The following is a 22,236-nucleotide window of genomic DNA, read 5'->3' on the forward strand; positions in this document are numbered from 1 at the left end:
GTTCTTGCTGCATTCCCGTCTCCAAGAGCCGCTCAAAGTTGGTCAGCTGGCGCTCTAATGCTACGACAGCGTGTTAAAAAATTTTATAAAAACTTTTTATAATCTGAATACAGACTCAATTTCCAGCTGACACTCTAATTCAGCCTGCATCTCGGAGAAGAATACTGCAGCAGCAGGAAAAAAGAACTTGTCCAACCACTTTGTACGAAAATGTATCACAATCTCGTAAACATTTGAAAACTTTGCTACTAAATATTTTAACTGTCGCAGTTTCAACTCATAATTTTTTTTATAAATGCTTACATGGCAACTGACCCAAGTTTGGCCGTTTCCCATCACCACTGAGACTGGCATCACTACTGGCTGGCCATTTCATATTGCGAAGATCACACAGACACAACTAGGCACTGTCCAAAACTGATGATGGTTTTGGTGGGTATTGGGGTTTACATACCTTCAGACTCCACCCTCTATTTTGCAGAGGATCAATAGGAACTCAGAAAGCCATACCAGCAAGTTACAAGTGTTCTTATTTTTCTTCAAACAGGCTGAAGCAGGCTTGGTGGAGGTGGGTGAGAAACAGAACGCTGCAGCGAGGGAGAAAAAATTCTGGGACAGACAGACAGAGGGAACTTTCTAAAACATCCATTGTTTGCTGACAAGTAGCTGCATGTGGCTGGAAAGTTGTAAGCAGCTTCTATGTTCAGAAAACACTCTTTGTTTATTCTGGGACATCAGATAGCCTGGCACTTCTGACATTAGCTGTATCCCTCTAAAACATGTTGGTGTTCGTTAGGGCACAGCTGAGGGAGGGAGGCACTAAACTTCGAAAACAAATCGGTTGTTCATGGTTGATGGCCAGTGCCAACGCATCTAGGGAAAGGCAGCTAACATTACAATAATTTGCTGATTTCTCTTCTACTACTGGCCGGCCGCTGCAGCCCCCCCCCCCCCGCCCTCCCCCTCCACCGTGGCCTTCAGCAATAGCAGACTGTGAGGAGGCTCCTACTGTGGGTGTGTTGGGGCGGCGGGTCCAGTGTGTTTGGTCCAGTAATGATGTGCGAGGTGAAGATGCTGTGGTCCAGCCGGGGAGTGGCTCCTGTGGTTCTGCTGCAGGCCGCCAGATACCACACACAAAGTGGCGCACATGTGCGATGTGCATGACTGCTCATTCAGCAGCAGACTGCTGTGCGAGCAATACCCTCGCTGGACAGTCACAACTGTGTGACGCACACATGTAACGCCCGACAGAGTGACCACAGTGTACACCTGTCCTACAAAATACATATTATGTCCTCTGCAGTGCATAATTCTTCGATTTCCCATCCTTTGAATTTTCTTCGATTTCTACCACCTATCCCCATTTCATAAACAATTTCCATCAACAATTTCCGTTAATAATACTTTCTCTGAAATGACAATTGGATTTTACAGAGGAAAATTCGAAATTTCCACCAATAGGGTAGGTGAGGGAAGGGGAGGGGTGTGGGAGGGAGCAGGAACCCACGTGCCAGCTGGGGAAAACACATGACAATATCTGTGGGTGGGGGTGGGATGAGAAGAGGTAATTAATCGATCAGTTTAATTAATTTGCATGTCAATTGCATATCAAAAGTGTCCTCATGCCGCCATATCCTTACTACTATTATGGATATCAACTTGAATTAAGTGTAGGTAAATGTGAGGTAATGGGCATGATGAGGGTACAGAATCTGATAACTTGTGATGGATTCGACTGGGGTTTACTCGCACGGACTAAGTATCGTTAAATAACTCGTTATGAAATGAATGAAAGGGATGGAAAATATATGAACTGACCCAATGAATTCCACAATGATTTAAACCGACTGCAATAGAGAGAACATACGTGATCCATTTGTGACATGTTCACGAACACTGCTGCAGTAATTGCGATCCTTAGTAAATCATACTAACGGAGGAAAAGAAAGGTACTCAGACTTGCTATGAGAAGAAGTGGTCTCGAAAACAAAGATAATAAAATATACTTCTATAATACTCAGTCTCCTGAAACAGCAAAAGAATTAAAGGGTACAAGGTGACATGTGGGAGGAAGACCTACAGATGACCACATCTGAGTGTGCCGTTTTATAATTCTTTGGCATGTGGGTAAGAACTGAAAGGCAGGCATGTGCCTTTGTCACACTTGGATATCAATGCAGAAATATTAGCAGGGAAGGTAAAACTGATAAAGCAGGAGAGAGCTAACGAAATATAAAAGTTTTTCAGGGTGGAGCGATAACCATGAAGGACTGGGCAGATTGCAGGTGGTTTCATAGTTCTAATCACTTACACAGTTTCAGGTGCAGAATGGACAGGAAAAAGAGAGAGAGAAGAGTTAGGTTACAAGTACTGACCCTGTACCCATTACGGTCCCTCTGGCCATCGCCCAGAGATTCCTCTTCGGGCAGCGACTTGAGGAAGACTTCGAGACCCGTCGTGGGGCCTGAAGCGATGTTGCGTCGCATCTGGCACGGATCGCGGTTCACGGTCGCTCCAGTGGGCACCTTGTACGTAGACATCGCCGGACTGCAAAGATCAGGAAGTGCAGGATGTTTTTGTACGTCACTCTCTCATTTCGACAGAAGAGAATGTGATACGTTCCGATTTACACTGAGGAGCCATAACATTATAACTACCGCCCACCTCAATATTGAATGCCGCCCGGTGGCGTTACGGGCGTCTCCCGTAGTAAGGAAGGTATGTAAGCGAAGCAGAAACGAAAGGGGAATCATTCTAGTGACGATACGGGTTATTATGGCCTGTACCCAGGGAATCAGCTCCTGGGAACGACGAAGCTGGTCGTCTGTTCGGTCCTATTGTCGTGAGCATCAATAGAAAGACTCACCACAGAACATGGAGTTTGGAGCCTTGCCCGCCCTCCTAAAGCAGCACTGGTGGCTATTTGTGGCTGACCCGACGACAGACTGCAATCTTAGTGTAGACACAAGTGGTCCAGAGCTCACTTCTCAGTGTCAGCGTACATCTTTCAACGTGAGGCTACGCAGCAGACGACCCCAAGCCCTTAATTTGTGAAACTGCGTGTACTGCGCGTAGACATCCAGTGTCACATATCACCAATATCCTATCAGGAACTTTCCGAATAAGCATAATCGCTACTTTATTGCGTTCCAAAAGTGAACCAACACACTATTAAGCAGGTGGTCATAATGTTTTGGCTCAGCAATGTATTTTTATTGTAACTAAATGGTTAAGCAAAGAATACTTCGAGGTTTTATTTGATACCTATTGATCTTTTTCCTTTTCGTTTTCCGATTTTCAGGCGAGATGACGACTCTATTGAATCCATAATAATCTTTAAATATTTAGTTTTGCAATCATGCCACGTTAAGGTAAGAAAACACGCCGAATTCCACCCAGCACTAAAACTGCCGAAAGATTTTCTGATAAATTTAGTGGTTGGTTTTGCCGATCGATGATGCGCGCCAAATTATATAGAGATTTGCTTTGCAGAGCCCACAGTGAGCACCAGTGAGGTAGTGATCCTCCTGTGCTACTAGCTATTTTAATGATTCCTTACGACACATTGTTGAAGGTAAACTAACAACGATGGAGTGTACAGGGTGGGGAACATACTAAATGAAATAAGAATGAGATTAAAGAAACTATATGCAGGGTGATCAGAAACAGTCTGAAAAGCTTGTAAGGGCTGTATATTGTGCTGAGAAATAATTTTTAAGAAAAAAAATTGATACGGTGCGCCATTTCCGAAGGATCTAGCATTGAAGTTAGCCAATCTGGTCGCCACACGGGCAAATTCAAGCAGCCTGCCAGAGGCGGTATGCCAAACGTGTTCTTCATTTGGTTTCCTCAAACCGAACAAGAGAGCAACACAAAAATTAAAGAGTTGACGATACTGTGGATTGAACCCGAGCCAACGGCTCAGGATTCTCATGCGCTACCATCCAACGTAAACAATGATAAGAACTGCTATGATTAGTATCAGCCTCTTTAGCAAACTTCTATCTGCTAGTCATTCGATCGTTTACGGAAATCGTACTGACGCAGTCGGCCGTTCTCGGAAGTCTTCGTTTAGCTGTGAATGTACACAGAAAGTGGCGCTATGAGACAACGCCATAGCAGTGAACATAGTGGTCCCACGACGCGTCATTGCTATTTATCCGACGAATACGCCGATATGCATTCCGCGTATGCGGGTCAAAATGCACTGGAGCTCCGCACAATTTACAGCGCCAGATTTCTGAACCGTGTTTTTCCATGTGAGAATACGTTTGTAGCGATTGATAAATGATTTTGTTGAGAACAAAGTTGACACTGGAAGACAACGCTACCCGCGAACCGTTCAGTTTGAAGAAAACATTCTTGATATGATTGTTGAAAATCCCACTACCAGCTCAAGGGCCACTGATAATTTGTGGGGAGGAAATGAAGCTAATACGATGTTCTTAAGTAATATCTGAAAACTAAACACCGTAAAATGTATCCGTTTGTTAGTCGCACAGGTTTCGCACGCTGTAATAACGTACGTTCTAAACGACGAAAACCTATTTCTGTTCCACCTACAGAAAGTGCAAGATCTGCTGAAAGAGGACTATTCTTCTCGGAATCCGTATTCCCTGTAGCCCTTAAATCAATGCATCGCAATTCCAGATTTCGAAAGGAGACCAGAATATGCCTCTTTCACCAGGAAATGGCCATTCAACTTTCGAAGCAGCCACATTTGGTATAACGAAAATATGCATGGCTCATATGTGAAGTCATACCAGCGTATGTTTGGCGGAAATACTGCGTCAGGTATCATAGACAACTGTTCTTTGTATCCCGTCCTACCTCCTCCTCATTTAAAGGGTCGAACGTATTTACCGTTTCATGTATATGTTACTGTAAAAGTAATGTGGTGGGTAAATCCTGTAATTAACTGGTGAAACCTAGGACTTATCATTGTGGTGTGGTAAAAGTCCGAAATTTCTTATTATATACGTATATTTCGAACTTTTACCAAGAGACGTTGGTAAATCTTAGGATGTACCCACACCAACTGGTTGAACAGTATTCATTAAAAAAATTGGCTTAGCAATTTATTGAAATAGTTTGTATTTATTGTAAATGTATGAATCTTAATCATTCGTCCATTCCAATCTGATTATAATGAGCAACATTCCATATTTTTTTGTTACAAGGCTTACTATTATAGCATTTCGTGTTATACAATATGGAAGACGATTTACACAAGCATTTTTTAGTTGAACAATTTTTTTAAGCAATTGCACTTTTTGAACCCTTGTCCTCCAACAAAAGATTGTTTGACAACCACTCTTCGCAGACTAATTTCTTCTTTGGTACTTCTTCGACGTTGATAAAATTTTTCTTTCACAATGTAAATTTGTTTCTTGTGTACAATCACTACAGTTTACCAGCTTTGGTACCAAGCTGATAAAATTCGTCATCCTGAATATCTATCACTAGTGCTATTATAGATTTTGCATCAATTTTTGTCCTGTCTACATCCGGTACTTTAATTCTCACATTCTGGCCAACTGAAGGTTTTGGAATTTTGTTACATGAGGCTCCTTTTATTTTCTTTGCCTGCAATTGAAGACCTTCTTTGGCAGCTTCTCGAATCCGTTTCACTTTATTAACACTGTTGGAAGACGTCAGGGTCTCGTCACAACCATCAGCTGGTGCCGGTGTCTCGTTGTTAACCGTCGTCAAATCCTGTGTCTCTGGTGCTTCCCCACCTGCTGCACCTTTCTACATCCGTTCCCTCTGTTCCACTACTTGATTCACTGGCATCTATTCCTTTGCCGTCATTTTCAATTTCCTGTGAGTCAGTGAAATTGGTGTTTAACATTGTTTCCAAGTCTTTTTCAGTGTTTATATTTTTTATTAAATCACTTGGAACAACTGAGCTCACCATGCTCATTTTCATTGGAACCCCAAACATGGCTTCAGATGGTGAACATCTGATCCCTTCATGATAAGCCCCATTTTTCATTGCTTGCACGAACCTCAGCCATCCCTTCATGATAAGCCCCATTTTTCATTGCTTGCACGAACCTCAGCCCTTCAGACCACTTTAAAGTTTCAATTGTTTCTTTGAAAATTGATAACATATCTTGATTTGCCTTTTCGACTGATCCCTGAGACTGACTGTGCCTTGGCTTCCCGTGAACTATCTTTATGTCACTCCATAACCCACATAAACTTTGAATGACTTGGTTACAAAACTCTCCACCATTATCAGAATGAAGGATATTTGGGGCACCAAAGGTGGTAAAAATGTTCAAAAGATGAAATGTTACTTCATCAGCCCTTTTTGAAGTTAGTGAGCGGAAGATAACAAATTTTCTCAAATGATCTTCGTATACAAGTATGAACTTCGACTTATTGTCTGGGTTTGCCTGCGTGTTGATCAAGTCAATTTGGCATCGTGAATTCATTTCACTGTGTATGATAGGTTTCACTAAATCACTTTTCAATGTTTTTTGCTGTTTTTGACATGGTTCACATAATCTCAAATAACGATTGATTCAGCAGTTACATTCTTGGACTTACGATTCAGTTCCACAAACATCCGTTTTCGGCCGCCATGGCCTGTAGCAACGTGGGTCTCATGTAGTACGTTAAACAGTTCATCAAAACAAAATTGTTGAGGCTTTCGTGGCCACTTGTTGACAAATTGCCTATTGGCTTCTGTCTCGGGTTCTTCGGCCGACGTTCATCTAATGATTTTTCTGACGTTTCGCCAGCACGAGTGGCTGGCATTGTCAAAGCTTCACCCTCCATTGCCGGTGGTGAACTGGAAGCGAGCTCGCGGCCACAGACTATATGTACCTGGCGCGCCAACGTCCGAGGGCTTCTCCGCGGTCATTTCCGGTGCGGTTCTCCTCTTGCTACCTGCGACGGCCGTTCGCTGCAGTACGGGAAGCCAGGATCCGTTTACCTTAAGGCTTTCCTCTTTCTTGTTCAAACTGTTCGCGTGTTTTTGTATCTCTACAGCTTCTCTGAACAAGCGCGTGTGATAGTGGTTCTCTACAGCCAGAACTTCCGTGTCGGCGAATTTTATTACGTGGTCGGTCTCATTCAGTGCATGCTCTGCCACGGCTGATTTCTCCACCTGCCCCAACCTGCAATGTCGCTTATGCTCTTTGATCCTGGTGTTAATGGATCGTCCAGTCATTCCGACATAAACTTTTCCGCATGTGCATGGTATGCGGTATATTCCCGGCATTGCAAGTGGGTCTCTTTTCTCCTTCGCCGACCTAAGACACTCTTTGATCTTCCTTGTTGGTTTGAAAATCGTCTTTACGCCATGTTTGCGCAATATACGGCCGATTCTGTCCGTCACTCTGGGAATGTATGGCAGAAAGGCCGTACCCGACATTTCTTTTTAAGGTTCCTTACTTCGCCGAGTGTTTGGCTCAGTTACACTTCTAATATAATTTGTGGAGTACCCATTGCTCCTCAGGACAGTTTCCAGGTGTTGCATTTCTCGTTTGAGTTCATCAAAACCAACGTAATAACGAAGTCCTCTTTTCCAGCGGGCAGCGGTCCTATGCGTTGCTCTTCGCCTTCGATGTTGAGAACATCATATCATATGAAACGTCTGTAGTGAACAGAATTTTTATTGGAAGAGATTTTTGCATTTTTCACTTCACTTAACAGAATGTTATATTGCTCAGCAGTTACATAAAAATTGTTGTCCTTCTTCTTGGAGAATTCACTGATTCACTTTAAAGTTCGTAAAACATGTTACGCATAACATAACTCATTCTGATGCAAAGCTGCAGAGGAAACACCACTGGAACGAGAAGACCGTACGCATGATGCTCGACATTGACTGAAACTACGCAGCAGTGAGCGGACTGAGAACTCATAACTGCCAAAAAAGAAACGTATCTTAACACAAAATTGCAACAATGGAACTTCTCTGAACCTGCACGGCGGAGGCGTGAGTCTTCGATCCAGCTTGTATAAGTCTAAGATTTACCAATATCTCTCGGTAAAAGTTCGAAATCTATGCATATAATAAGAAATTTCGGACTTTTACCACACCTCGATGGTAAATCTTAGGTTTCACCGGTTAACTCTAGGATTTACCAATTATCTTACTTTTACTGTAACATATACATCCTTCCATTGTATGTAGAATACGTTTCTCCGCCGCAGTTCGTTGTTGCGGTACGGGAGCGTTTAGGTGCGTTGTATCCGCAGAGGTGGATGGGGGTCCAGTTGTCTGGACACCTCTTTCACCAGATCTTACCCCTTTAGATTTTTGTCTGTGGGGGGCATGCGAAGAAAATTATCTACGCGACCCTAGTAGGCACCGCCGAAGACCTTCTTGCGAGGATAATTTCAATCTTTTACTTTTAGTTCTTGATCATTTTGTTGTAACGTGAATGAATTGAGAAAATTTTGTACTTGTTGCTTCATTATTATCATTACCCTTCCCTATTTTTGTAAAATTTTTGGCAGTTGAGTAACAAGATGAGGTGCCCGGGGATAGTATCCTAGTGCCTTTTTTTGTTTTTTTTTTTAATAAAAACTTCCCCACACATTCGTAGCGTAGTGGTGTAGTGGTAAAGGGATATTGTTTACCATCAGAACGTAGTGGGTGCGAATCTATCGAAATTATTTTGATAATCACGTTTATTCAATTACGTAGTTTAAATATGGTTTTCATTTCTATTCCTTTGTCACATCGTTGCAATCACCGTGTGTACTTTCACATTTGCTCTCACTGTTACTTCCTATCATTCTTTTTCATTTGTGATCTTTTTCATACAATTTTCTTTATTTTTATCCATTAACGTGGATTTCAATGCTTTCGTTTTAACATCTTATGTTTTAATCGATGTTGCTGCACGCATTATTTCTATTTCTCATTGGCACTTAATTTCCGTTTTACTTATAGGCCACGCTTAGTTTACATCTTCATCTGCGTTACTTTATCCATAGTATAACAAGAACTTGCCTTTTAGATGTTAATATGACGATTACCAACCACAACATTCATGTATTTTATAGCATAAAATACATTTTGATGCCCTTGCACAGCCAGAATAAATAGATTATTTCGTATTTTGGTTTTTAGCCTATAAGTCGGCAATTTCAAATGTTTCAATACTGTGATACACAAATAAAAATAATTTAAATCACTTGCATAAAGATTCCAATAAGTAAATCAATGACAGGAAGAGACATTTAAAGAGAAATGAAACTTTACTACGGCGATTAAAATGACGTTAAAATGAGTAGAAATTAAAAAAATTACATTTAAGGAAATTAATTGCATACAAATAATGATCGAAGTCATTTCGCCAACGAATTACTTCCAATCGACTGACGACATTCGTATGTTATGAATGCCTCTTAAAAACCACGCTACGCGAGCATTATGTGCAGTACAGAACACGTTTGGCAACAGCACCTCTGGCAGGCTGCCAGAATTCGCGCGCGCAATGACCTGATTGGCTAACTCCGATGCCAAGTAGCTCGGAAACGCCGCAACTTATCGAAGTTTTTTCATAACCATTATTTCTCAGTACAACCTCCGCTGCAACATCCTTACAAGCGTTTTAGGTTGCTTCTAATCACCGTGGAAATTTAAACAAGCTTGTGAACTGCCAGTTGGAATTTTGATACAAACAAGGTTCTTAAATAACTATCTGCTTTAGTCTAGATCTAAGATAATTGGACATTAATTATTCCTTGTGGCTCCTGATTAGAGTTGCATTAATATATTACCTATCATTAAATTTGTAACATAAGGAATGATAAATTTTATTTATTGTGTATATGGGAGGAAAGACATATTAAAACCGTAGGTGACTTGCGTAATTTAGCATACGGAGGTGTCGGATGTGGCAGCAACAGTGGCTCTAAATAGGCTGGAAATAGAGTGGAACTGAACTTGGATGACAGACTTGGGAACATTATTGCATGCTATTTCAACTCCACGTCAGAATCCAGCACTCATAATGGGTGACGAGTGTGGCGTTGCATTCTCTTAGCAACCCATGACCGGATGTTTTCAGTGGATGAGAGATCTAGAGAGGGGCCGATCAGGATAATAGTCGAACATCCTCCGTATCGACCTGGGGAAATATGCGGTCTAGTATTATCTTGTTGAAATATGACGTCGCGGAGACTTCGAAGACAGGGCACAGCTACCGGCCTCAACACATGAGAAACGTAACGCCTGATTTACAAATTACCGGGCACGCCAACCGGAGGTGATTGTATTCCGTGCACACTGGCAGCCAATAGGATCAAACCAGATGCTGTATACACAAGGCGATGACAAAAGATATGTTGAGAACTAACTCAGCCTAGAATTTAGGGTTTCTAAATGTCGGAGTCTGGTATCAACAATAACAGCATGCCAATCACGTGCTGCCACAGAAAGCAAACCAATACAGTTGTTCAATAGTATTAGTTTTTGTGCGATGTAGTCTGTCTACGTTGACGCACCACGCTGTCTGCAATGCCGTTTGGTGAACAGCCCTTCCATATTTCTTTTCCATAAAGTGATCCATCAATATACTGGAAATTACAATTGAATTGCCTGAAAGTTTAAAACGGACTTTGGAATATGCCCTGGTCGTTCCCCTTAACTACTCTAAAGGACTGCTATGTCAGAACTTTCTGTAGTCACATAAAAATTGAACTGAAATATGATGTGTTTCGTAAAGACTTTAAAAAAGGTGTATAAGTTGACAAATTAAAAGACTAGTGAAAACCAGCCAAGAAACGTGCTCTACATGAATAGCAAATCTGCTCAGAGGGAAGATTAAATGGATGGCAGTTCTATCCAGATAACACAATGGAAGGTACACAAGCATCTCACCATTGCCTCGTGTTCTCCGCGGCGAGTGAGTTGAAACCGTAGCAGAAGCCGGCTTCGGTGCGCTGCAGGAAGAACATGTTGGAGCAGTTGTTGATGTGGCCCTGCCAGAAGCACTCGTAGAACACGTCGTCGATCCTGGGCAGCGTCTGTTAACCAAGACACTTGTCGTCACTGATTTATTCAGTTCAACTTCATTACATTCTTCTACTAATCTTAAAACACATAGCTCCACCCAGAAAACTGAGTAAGAGAAGCTCATCCAGGTGTAGCTTATCCATGTTACCTAATGAAAACAGTAATCAACATCCTACCTTAGCCATAACGTCCTTTAAGAAACGCTACCCGTTTCCAACTATTAGTCTTGCATTACAACATACAAATTACACTGACTCGCCAAAGAAAGTGGTATAGGTATGCGTATTCAAACACAGAGATATGTGAACAGGCAGAATACGGCGCTGCGGTCGGCAACGCCTGTATAAACCAAGTGTCTGGCGCAGTTGTTAGACCACTTACTGCTGCTACAATGGCAGCTTATCAAGATTTAAGTGAATTTGAACGTGATGTTATAGTTGGTGCACGAGCGATGGAATACAGCATCTCCTTGGTAGCGATGAATAGTAGGTATTTTCCCGTACGACCATTTCAGAGTGTGCCGTGCACGTCAGGAATTCGGTAAAACATCAGATCACCGACATTGCTGCAGTTGGAAAAAGATCCTGCAAGAACGGGACCAACGACGACTGAAGAGAATCGTTCAACGTGATAGAAGTGCAACCCTTCTCCAAATTGCTGCAGATTTCAATGCTGGACCTTCAACAAGTGTCAGCGTGCGGACCATTCAACGAAGCATCATCTATATGAGCTTTCGGAGCCGAAGGCCCACTTGTGTACCCCTGACGACTGCACGACATGAAGCTTTAGGTCCCGCCTGGGCCCGTCAACTCCGACATTGGACTGTTGATGGCTGGAAACAGGTTGCCTGGTCGGACGAGTCTCGTTTCGAATTGTATCGAGCGGATGGACATGTACGGGTCTGGAGACAACCTCGTGAATCAATCAACCCTGCATATCAGCAGGGACTCATCAAAGTGGTGCAGGCTCTGTAAAGGTGTGGCGCGTAGGCAGCTGGAATGATATGGGACTCCTGATAGGTCTAGGTACGACTCTGACAGGTGACACGTCTGATCACCTGCAGCCATTCATGTCCATTGTGCATTCCGACAGACTTGAACAACTCCAGCATGACAATGCGACATCCCACACGTCCAGAATTGCTACAGAGTGGCTGCAGCAACATTCTTCTGAGTTTAAACAGTTTCGCTGGCCACCAAACTCCCAAGAGATGTACATTATTGAGCATGTACTGGATGCATTGCAACGCATTATTCAGAAGAAATCTCCACCCCGTCGTACTCTTACGTATTTAGGGACAGCCCTGCAGGATTCATGGTGTCGATTCCCTCCAGCACTATTTCAGATGTTAGTCTACTCCATGTCACGTCGTGTTGCGGCATTGCTGCGTGCTCGCGGGGACCCTACACGATATTCAGTGTATAAGCTAACAGCCTCAAATTTCTACCTTACAACTTAGCACGATGACCCTCCTAAATGGGTGACCTTCAATGAAGAACATTGTTTCGGAGATGCAGTTTTGCCTTGTGTGAATGAGAGAAGCTAAAAAACGGAAGAAGCGGAAGTACCTATTCAAACTAGTACACTGGCGTGCAAAACTTACGGATGAAAGTAACATTCTTATAAGGTGTCACTGCAAAGCGTCGATGAAACTTGATCTGTATATAGGAAGAACCACTATACTATAGTGCAGAAAATAACAAAGAAATAGGCAATGACACTTTTATTCAAAGACAATGATTTCATGGAAATCACCGATTCCCCGTAAAATAGAAAGGCTGGACACGTTTATTATAATACCAGGGTGAGTTGGCTGGAGTGGCCGAGCGGTCCTAGGCGCTACAGTCTGGAACCGCGCAACCGCTACGGTCGCAGGTTCGAATCCTGCCTAGGGCATGGATGTGTGTGATGTCCTTAGGTTAGTTAGGTTTACGTAGTTCTAAGCTCTAGGGGACTGATGACCCCAGATGTTAAGTCCCGTAGTGCTCCGAGCCATTTGAACCATTTTTTGAACCAGGGTGAGTTATCACCACGAATGGCAGCGCGTTCTCTGCAACGTGCTGCCATGCTGGCTAGGAGAATGGTAAGGAGTTTTCGTGGTCCAGCTGTTATGATGTGGGGAGGAATAATGCCCCTTGGGCGTATTGACGTCTAGGCCAGGCTCGTCCAAATTGTGCCCCTGGGGCGCTAGCGGCCGCATTCGCCCGAGGCCAGCGCCCCTAAGAATTCGTATGTTGTTGCTGTGGCCGAGCCGTGTCGCTTAGCTGACCGCGCGGTCAACCCGCCACACCACGCCATGCCGCTGTATGCGGGAGCTTCGTACGGAAGACAGACCGCCGCGCCAACGGCGGTCAAAAGCATTGATGCGACACAAAGCCGTCAGCTAATAGTCGTAAAGTTACAGTGGCTCGATATGATGGGCAACAGCAGCAGACAAGTAAAAGGAGGAGCTGTGCGTCCGCACTTTTTAAATCCGAGTGGGAAATTAATTTCTTTTGTATTACTGTCGAAAATCATTCCAAATGCTTATTATATCAGCGGAACCTCATGTATTTAAAAAAAAGTACTCTATTGAACGGCACTCTAATACCTGTCACAAAGATTAGTTCGAAAATTTGTCGCAAGAGGAACGCCAGTCGAAGCTTGAAGAACTGAAAGACAATTTGAAGCAGTATTACAGTGAAGTGTTTCGTATGACTCTTTGTTATTTGTAAAGATCATAAATAAGACTATATTTTATAATCTGATATGTCACTTAGCATTGTGCCAGTTATCGAGTGTCAGATTGTCAGCAACAAGGAACATTTCTTTTCCGTTAATTTTTATATTTGAGTTGCATTAAATCGCTTCGCACAGACATAAGAAAAAGTTTCAGGTGCGTTATTCTTTGCCACTTTCTGAAAAGCCGACACCAACGCTCTCTCGGACAGCAAAGTGTCATTAAGGGTCATTCTTTGTTTTTGTGTATTTGTGTTTTGATGGATGGGAAAACATGAGTTGTAGTTTGATATGTTTTCAATTAATTAAAACGCAAATATTCCAATAGATAAAAATTTATTTTGCGACCACATTTCGCTGTCCTTGCTAGCGTCTATGACCGCTTTTGAGAGGAACTGAGGTAAAACGCACTAAAACCAATCTTCTTTTGTTAGGTTTTTGGCTCAAATGGTTCAAATGGCTCTAAGCGATATGGGACTTAACATCTATGGTCATCAGTCCACTAGAACTTAGAACTACTTAAACCTAACTAACCTAAGGACATCACACAACACCCAGTCATCACGAGGCAGAGAAAATCCCTGACCTCGCCGGGAATCGAACCCGGGAACCCGGGCGCGGGAAGCGAGAACGCTTCCGCACGACCACGAGCTGCGGACTGTTAGGTTTTTATTTGGGTTTCAATGAATGAAACAATTAATTGTTAAAATGATAAGTGTTTTAAAAATATGATTGTACAAAATTAATAGTAAAGTTTTTTTGCCGCGGTAGGAGCAGGAAACAAGTGGGCAAAGTTTGCGCGGAAGTTACAAATGCTCGCTGAGAATTGTGAAGGAAGGGAAACCATTTGCAGTTAGGAATCTCATCAAGGATTACCTGGTCGAATCGGCGGCTTGTATTTGTCCAACACACCTCACGGAAAAAAAAATTGAAAAAATAACTGTATCGCTTCAAACTGTTGCTCGCCGAGTCGAATATATGGCCTCAGATATGGAGCAGCGATAAATGGGGAGAGCGGCAAGCTTCGTTTCATTTTCTATCGCTCACTTCGACTTCACTTTCATGGATTGCCGGCCGCGGTGGTCTAGTGGTTCTAGGCGCGCAGTCCGGAACCGCGGGACTGCTACGGTCGCAGGTTCGAATCCTGCCTCGGGCATGGATGTGTGTGATGTCCTTAGGTTAGTTAGGTTTAAGTAGTTCTAAGTTCTAGGGGACTGATGACCACAGATGTTAAGTCCCATAGTGCTCAGAGCCATTTGAACCATTTTTCATGGATGACAATGCGCGACAGCATCGAACAGCGCAGGTGGAGTTCTGGGAACGAGAGGAGAATGGACTGACCTGCCCGTTCCCCCGACTTAAATCCTATCGAACACGCGTTCTGAAGCGTTGGTGCGATATACTGCAGCACATCCACTGCATCCAGCAGTTGTGAGCGACGCCGGTTAAGGAATGGTACGCCATAAGACAAGAACTTCTTGCCGAGGACAACATGGGAGCAACGGTGGTCTAAGCACGTCAGAGGCCGGGGGCAGCGAAACTTGCCTTGGATGGATGTTAATATCTTCCAAAAACAAACATTTTCATCTAGATTTAGATAACGTGGAGTTTGAATATAATTTCTCTACAGTTAGAGAACAGGAAACACCAGAGGGAACACAAAATTCGTGAACTCTATAAAGATTTAAGGAATGATTTGCACAGGGACTGAACGTAGCTTCGGGTATATATTAAAAAAAAAATAAATAAATAAATGAAAAATTCGAACTTTCACAATATCGTCTTCTATGTTGAAGTAGTTAATTATTTAGCTCATCTGTTCAATTCTACTTCCATCGGGAGTGCTGTCAAAAGTTGTTCCATAATATTTAGCCATTTTTTATATCTGCATTCATTTTTTTTCCTTAACATGTTCACCCAAAATAAAAATAAATGTAAATTTGTTTTGTATCCGTTTTGACAAAAGAAGACAGTACTCCCTTTGACCCACCAACCGACTCTTCATCAAGTTTTAAACAATGCTCTTTCTAAACTGGAAGTACTGTACCGTTAACAAAGTCACGCTCCACGCCACCGCTTAAATTTCCTGCAAGGTGATCTATCGGTCTTGAGTTTTGAACACCAAGGGGAGGATGTGTTGATCGGGTTACAGAGCAGTGCTGCTTTGATGGAATCTTCACGGGGCTTTTGTCAGTATTAGCAGATAACTGACCGGAGTAAAGGAGATACTGTGTGTTGTAAGGAGGTGTGGAATACTAATTGCGGAGTTTGTAGAATTTCTTCTTTTACATTTGGCATAGGAAAGTGAATGAACGCAAGGCTAACTGTATTTGAGGAGTGCTTATCTTGTGCGATTAAACTTCAGGCAAAGGGTCAGTCTGGGCACTTGGTATCCATGGATGTTTAATGTCATTTTCTTATAACCGGCTTCGTTTAGTTTAGGGAGTCGTATTTATTTATGTTAAATTTTGAGCCGAAGGAGCGCTGAGTGTGTGCTAGGAAGTGCTTGTAATTGCCTGGCTTGACACCACACTCTATATTCTTGACAAATATTCATTGGCAGGTTGCCTCTTAAAAATTGTTGGTGGCATGTGGCCGTTTCACAACTTATTTGTTCTTCGTTTATTCGCGAGATTCCATTGTGTTTTTGACTGCATTAAGTGCGACCTGAATTAGCCCGGTGTCTCTAGTTGTACCCGTTAGCTTGTTGGCAGTAAGGGGAAAAGTAAGTGTGTTTGTTGGACAACAAGGACCGGGATTTGCTACCTTAACTAAACGTGAAAGAAATGTTCTCTGTTCCAAATGTTTCTGCTGTAGTTTCAATTATTTAATTTTTTGAGGAATCTAAATGAATGTAAAGTCTCTGATGAACGTATAACTAACGAGGTTTGTCAGAGAAAGAGAGAAATGTAGTAGATCTGTTATTGGAGTTCTATGTATATTCCATTTGAGTAAATGTCTAGGTAAGTGTAACAGTTTATACGCCAGTTGCTGAACCATAATTGAAGTTATGATCATTTGTGTTTGGCTTGCTCCAGTATTTAAATTTTGCTAGAAGTCTGGTAATTTTCCAAATGCAAATTCACTTAGGGGAGCTAGTTCTTGATATGTGCTGATGGTCGGATTTTAATAAATGTTTTTGTTGATGTCTAAATTTTGGTTTATTCCGTCTCAACGCTTCACCACTCACACCCATTAGGATTCTATCCATGCTACACCCTAGTGGCAGAGCGTGGTTCTGGATTGGTGAGAGGGGATACTTACTGGACTAAAGAAATAATTTTTTAAAATGGCTGTTTTTTTTTTTTAAATTGAGTCTTGCAGTTATACTGTATCAGGTGGGTAGTATTCGCATTTGCTACTTGTGTCCATTGTTTTTTGGATGGCACCAAGGGAGATGACCCGCGTTGCGGATCTCCAGAGAGATCAGCTGCGTTAGGAGTTGGTCGTCAGGTGTGAGGACGAAAGCGGGCTTGTGACCGAGTTGACGCGGAGCTTACCTGAGCGGACGGTAACATTGCCGAGATAGTGAGTGCCGCTGCCACATGCATTGCTGCTGCATTGGCTGAGCTTCTTTCATTGGTGGTGTTTTTAGATGGGGCTGAGCCGTCTCGGGCTCAAGTAAGTAGTTTGAGGGCGCGAGTGCTACATTATATCAATATGGTTGCCGATTTGCGTAGTGTCAATGTGCGGGAGGAGGTTTGTCATCTGTTGCAGGTGCAATTATAAGAACGAATGGCCGGAATTCAGCAGTTAGGGGACCTGGTAATTAAACCTCTTAATGATGATATAGAGCACCTGATGAATGAATCATTAAACAGGGTCCAGGAGATGAAAGCTATCACGGGAGAAGGTTGAGGGGATAGTAAATAATGAGCAGAAAAGCCATACGGAGAATATGAGAGAATTCCAGAGAATGTTCCATGATGCTAGTATTAAATTAATCAGGCAGACAAAGTTTATTGCACACTGAGTTATCTATTGGCGCAGCAAGAACGTGCTGAGTGGCTACGTTTTCCTAGCAATCGGTTATATGATTTGCTAGTCCCAGTGGTTTCTGGCAGACTGGAGAATCTAGTGCGACAGGCAGTCAGAAACCAACCTTCGTTTACTGAATCTAGATGCGACATTTGCGAGAGGTTTTTGTCGTCTCGCGCACGTCGTGAGTTGATTAGTATGGAATATTATGTGGTGCAAAAGAACGACGAGTTATTTGAGAATGAAGTGATGAGACTACGCAGGGCCGTGCGTGTTTTCTTATTATTTTTTAATGAAGAGCAGATTGTTGAAAACATATTAGTGGGCACGCATTTGACAGATCTCAGTTTACCTTCTGCAGTAGACCATTCGATTTTAAACAATGAACTGATCGCTTTGGGGCAAGCTGTTAGGCAAGAAGACAGAACGCGAAGTGGTGCTAATGTAGATGGTAGGGAACTGTGGAAAGAAGTAAGGCCAAGTACATGGGGCTACGGAGATCAGCCTCGCTGTTATAGATGCCAGCAGCAAGGACACTTGAGGAGAGACTGTACTCTCCCTCGTGGCGGAGGGAGCTTCTGACATAAGAAGCGGGGCCTGGCTAGATAAACGAAATTCTGTAGGTGCATCATAACCACATAAGGGTATAGGGTGCCGTTTGCGTGTGTTAGTCTTAATGAGGACCCCAGTGTGCCTTATTGGATTCCAGTAGCCCGTCTAGTTTGATGAGTGACACTTGGTATAAAGAGACTATAAAGGTGGCCTATTCTAGGAATATGATATTGATAAGAAGCGTTCGGGTCAAGGTTGGAATACAAAATTTCACTTCGAAGATAGGTATGAGAGATGCACGTTATCTGACTGTACCGATAATCCTCGAGTCCGATTTTATTTATCAGGTAGGTCTGACCCCAGATTGGAGGAAAGGTAAATATTATTTCGGCTTCGGTAGTGAGCATCGTACTTTTCACTTCTGCCATCACCATTTAGCTGCATAGGAAAGAAGGACAGCAATAGCAGGAGGGGAAAGTGGAACTAAGATAAGTGGTTCCACACTTCAGCACCTCGATGCGCAACAACGTCAGAGAATTCGTGAATTATGTGAAGAGTTCCGGGATTTGGTATCCGATCGGCTGGGAGAGATATTTGGGGGGGGGGGGGGGGGAGTACGGAACCAAGCTGACCGATAAATTCCAGTCAGGTTGTAACCTCCCTCTCACTTATCGACCTTAATGACAGTGAAAAATTAAACCGCGTGTACCTAATGGAAATTTGGGAAAAGCAATCGTCACCGAAGTTAATCTGTCGGTAAAGAGGGAGGAAAGGGTTACATCTAAATGAAAGGAAAAATGCTAATGAAACAGGTGAAAATTAATTTTGAAAAGGGGTAAAGTTAATAAAGAAAGTAAATGTGTGGCCGTTACATTAACAATTAACTAGCGGTAATTAGATATTTGAGATTTGGGGGAAATTACGGTCGCCAGTCCTAAGGACAATTACTATAGTAACTGAAAAAGAAAGGTTGTTACACATATAATTAGCACTAGAAGCGTGGCAACTGAAGGTTGACACGTGCAGTGTGAAAACTGAAAGTTTGTCAGAAGTAATAAATTTCGCTACACTCTGACCTAATTTAGCAAAAGAATTAATAAAACCGGAAAATTGAAAGTTAATAGTGAGCTTTCTTTCTGAAGCACATCGAAATTCAGTAAAATACGGTTAGTCTTGGACTGCCTCAACATTCATTTCAAAAGCTGCTAGAATCTACGCAATTTAGAAATAAGAGATTTAACTTTGATCTTGAATTAAATGATTCTGAACACCAAGCTGAGCTGCAGTCACAGGTAAGCTAAAATACGGTAACTCTTAATTTGTGCTTGTGTAATCTAAATACTGTGGCCAGCTATGAATACCTTAACTGAACTTTGAAATTAAAGCAGTGAAATCGAATGATGCTGGCGTTTGAATTTCAACGACACTCGGGTTCATTCCGGAAAAGGAAGCGACCCTGCTTGATAATGCAGTTGGGACAATGAGCAACAAAGGTTCATGCTAAGTTGCTGTAATTTTGTGATGCAACAGTTTGAAAAGCTGAGGTCTGCCATACAGTTCTAAAACTTCACGTGCTTCCAGTCTTCCTTGTTGGTTGATTGAAGGTTTGAAGCCGTCGATCGAGGAGGTGGCGACAGTCACTCATTGTCGGCCGTCGCTGTTGCAGAAGCTGGATGTTGGCGCGCCTCCTTCTCGACACGGTCACCAGGCGAAACGGGCTCTTGATGTGCGCCAGCTAATGCTTCCCGTCCGCGACACCGTATCAGAAACTATCATAGCAAGTCGAGCGCAATACATGCTGCCAAACCCCGAAAGCGCGGCAACTCGCGGGAGTTTCACACAACACACCTGCTCCAATGCACCACCCCAGCCAGAATCCCCCTCTGCCCGCGCTCCACGCGACAGAGTTAACACTACCAAAGATCCTCAACACTTTGGTTCTCCACACGACCTATCGATGTATTCGTTCGATAGCATAGTTTTCCCTAGGCCAGACCTAGCGTATAAATACAAATAATATTCACAAAACAACCAACATAAATGCATAAATATATATACACTCCTGGAAATGGAAAAAAGAACACATTGACACCGGTGTGTCAGACCCACCATACTTGCTCCGGACACTGTGAGAGGGCTGTACAAGCAATGATCACACGCACGGCACAGCGGACACACCAGGAACCGCGGTGTTGGCCGTCGAATAGCGCTAGCTGCGCAGCATTTGTGCACCGCCGCCGTCAGTGTCAGCCAGTTTGCCGTGGCATACGGAGCTCCATCGCAGTCTTTAACACTGGTAGCATGCCGCGACAGCGTGGACGTGAACCGTATGTGCAGTTGACGGACTTTGAGCAAGGGCGTATAGTGGGCATGCGGGAGGCCGGGTGGACGTACGCCAAATTGCTCAACACGTGGGGCGTGAGGTCTCCACAGTACATCGATGTTGTCGCCAGTGGTCGGCGGAAGGTGCACGTGCCCGTCGACCTGGGACCGGACCGCAGCGACGCACGGATGCACGCCAAGACCGTAGGATCCTACGCAGTGCCGTAGGGGACCGCACCGCCACTTCCCAGCAAATTAGGGACACTGTTGCTCCTGGGGTATCGGCGAGGACCATTCGCAACCGTCTCCATGAAGCTGGGCTACGGTCCCGCACACCGTTAGGCCGTCTTCCGCTCACGCCCCAACATCGTGCAGCCCACCTCCAGTGGTGTCGCGACAGGCGTGAATGGAGGGACGAATGGAGACGTGTCGTCTTCAGCGATGAGAGTCGCTTCTGCCTTGGTGCCAATGATGGTCGTATGCGTGTTTGGCGCCGTGCAGGTGAGCGCCACAATCAGGACTGCATACGACCGAGGCACACAGGGCCAACACCCGGCATCATGGCGTGGGGAGCGATCTCCTACACTGGCCGTACACCACTGGTGATCGTCGAGGGGACACTGAATAGTGCACGATACATCCAAACCGTCATCGAACCCATCGTTCCACCATACCTAGACCGGCAAGGGAACTTGCTGTTCCAACAGGACAATGCACGTCCGCATGTATCCCGTGCCACCCAACGTGCTCTAGAAGGTGTAAGTCAACTACCCTGGCCAGCAAGATCTCCGGATCTGTCCCCCATTGAGCATGTTTGGGACTGGATGAAGCGTCGTCTCACGCGGTCTGCACGTCCAGCACGAACGCTGGTCCAACTGAGGCGCCAGGTGGAAATGGCATGGCAAGCCGTTCCACAGGACTACATCCAGCATCTCTACGATCGTCTCCATGGGAGAATAGCAGCCTGCATTGCTGCGAAAGGTGGATATACACTGTACTAGTGCCGACATTGTGCATGCTCTGTTGCCTGTGTCTATGTGCCTGTGGTTCTGTCAGTGTGATCATGTGATGTATCTCACCCCAGGAATGTGTCAATAAAGTTTCCCCTTCCTGGGACAATGAATTCACGGTGTTCTTATTTCAATTTCCAGGAGTGTATATATATATATATATATACAAACAGTAATACAATTACAAAATATAAAGAGACAGAAATGTCATGTCTTCAGGTGACAAAATAAGGAAACAAATTTGCAGTGCAATAGATGGAAATAGGAGGATATGCATTTCCGGCGTTACAAGATCCACTCTGTACCGACTCTCGCCACCTCACACGAAACAGCTGAAAGCCGAGGTAGGCACAATCAAGACGTGATTAGGCCGCCTAAATCACCTTATGCGTCACCGATTTTTCTAGTACGGAAAAGACAAGACGGAGTTTTGCCAGTTGTGGATTATAGGTCACTCATCAAGAAGATAAAGCTGCATTCCCTTACCCGATGGATGGAGAAGGCGATGGTGTTCATGACCTTGGACCTGAATCAAGCATATTATCAGGTACGACTGGCCGAGAGATCAGATCCAATAACTGCTTTCATTACCAACTGAAATGCCGGCTGGTGTGACCGAGTGGTTCTAGGCGCTTCAGTCTGGAACCACGTGACCTCTACGGTCGCAGGTTC

The 22,236-nt window shown here is 43.7% G+C and overlaps 1 protein-coding gene across 1 annotated transcript in view; it reads right to left on the reverse strand.

Moving 5' to 3' along the window:
- LOC126188495 (sodium channel protein Nach-like) overlaps positions 1 to 22,236 on the reverse strand; it is a 122,701-nt gene that overhangs the window by 89,806 nt on the left and 10,659 nt on the right. The window contains exons 3-4 of the mRNA XM_049930099.1: positions 10,850 to 10,995; positions 2,376 to 2,547 (exon numbers count right to left, since the gene is read on the reverse strand). Coding sequence (XP_049786056.1) covers positions 2,376 to 2,547; positions 10,850 to 10,995 — 318 coding nt within the window. The remainder of the gene's footprint in view (positions 1 to 2,375; positions 2,548 to 10,849; positions 10,996 to 22,236) is intronic.

The sequence above is a fragment of the Schistocerca cancellata genome, chromosome 5 (assembly GCF_023864275.1).
Source record: "Schistocerca cancellata isolate TAMUIC-IGC-003103 chromosome 5, iqSchCanc2.1, whole genome shotgun sequence".
In the NCBI taxonomy this organism is placed as follows: Eukaryota; Metazoa; Arthropoda; class Insecta; order Orthoptera; family Acrididae; genus Schistocerca; species Schistocerca cancellata.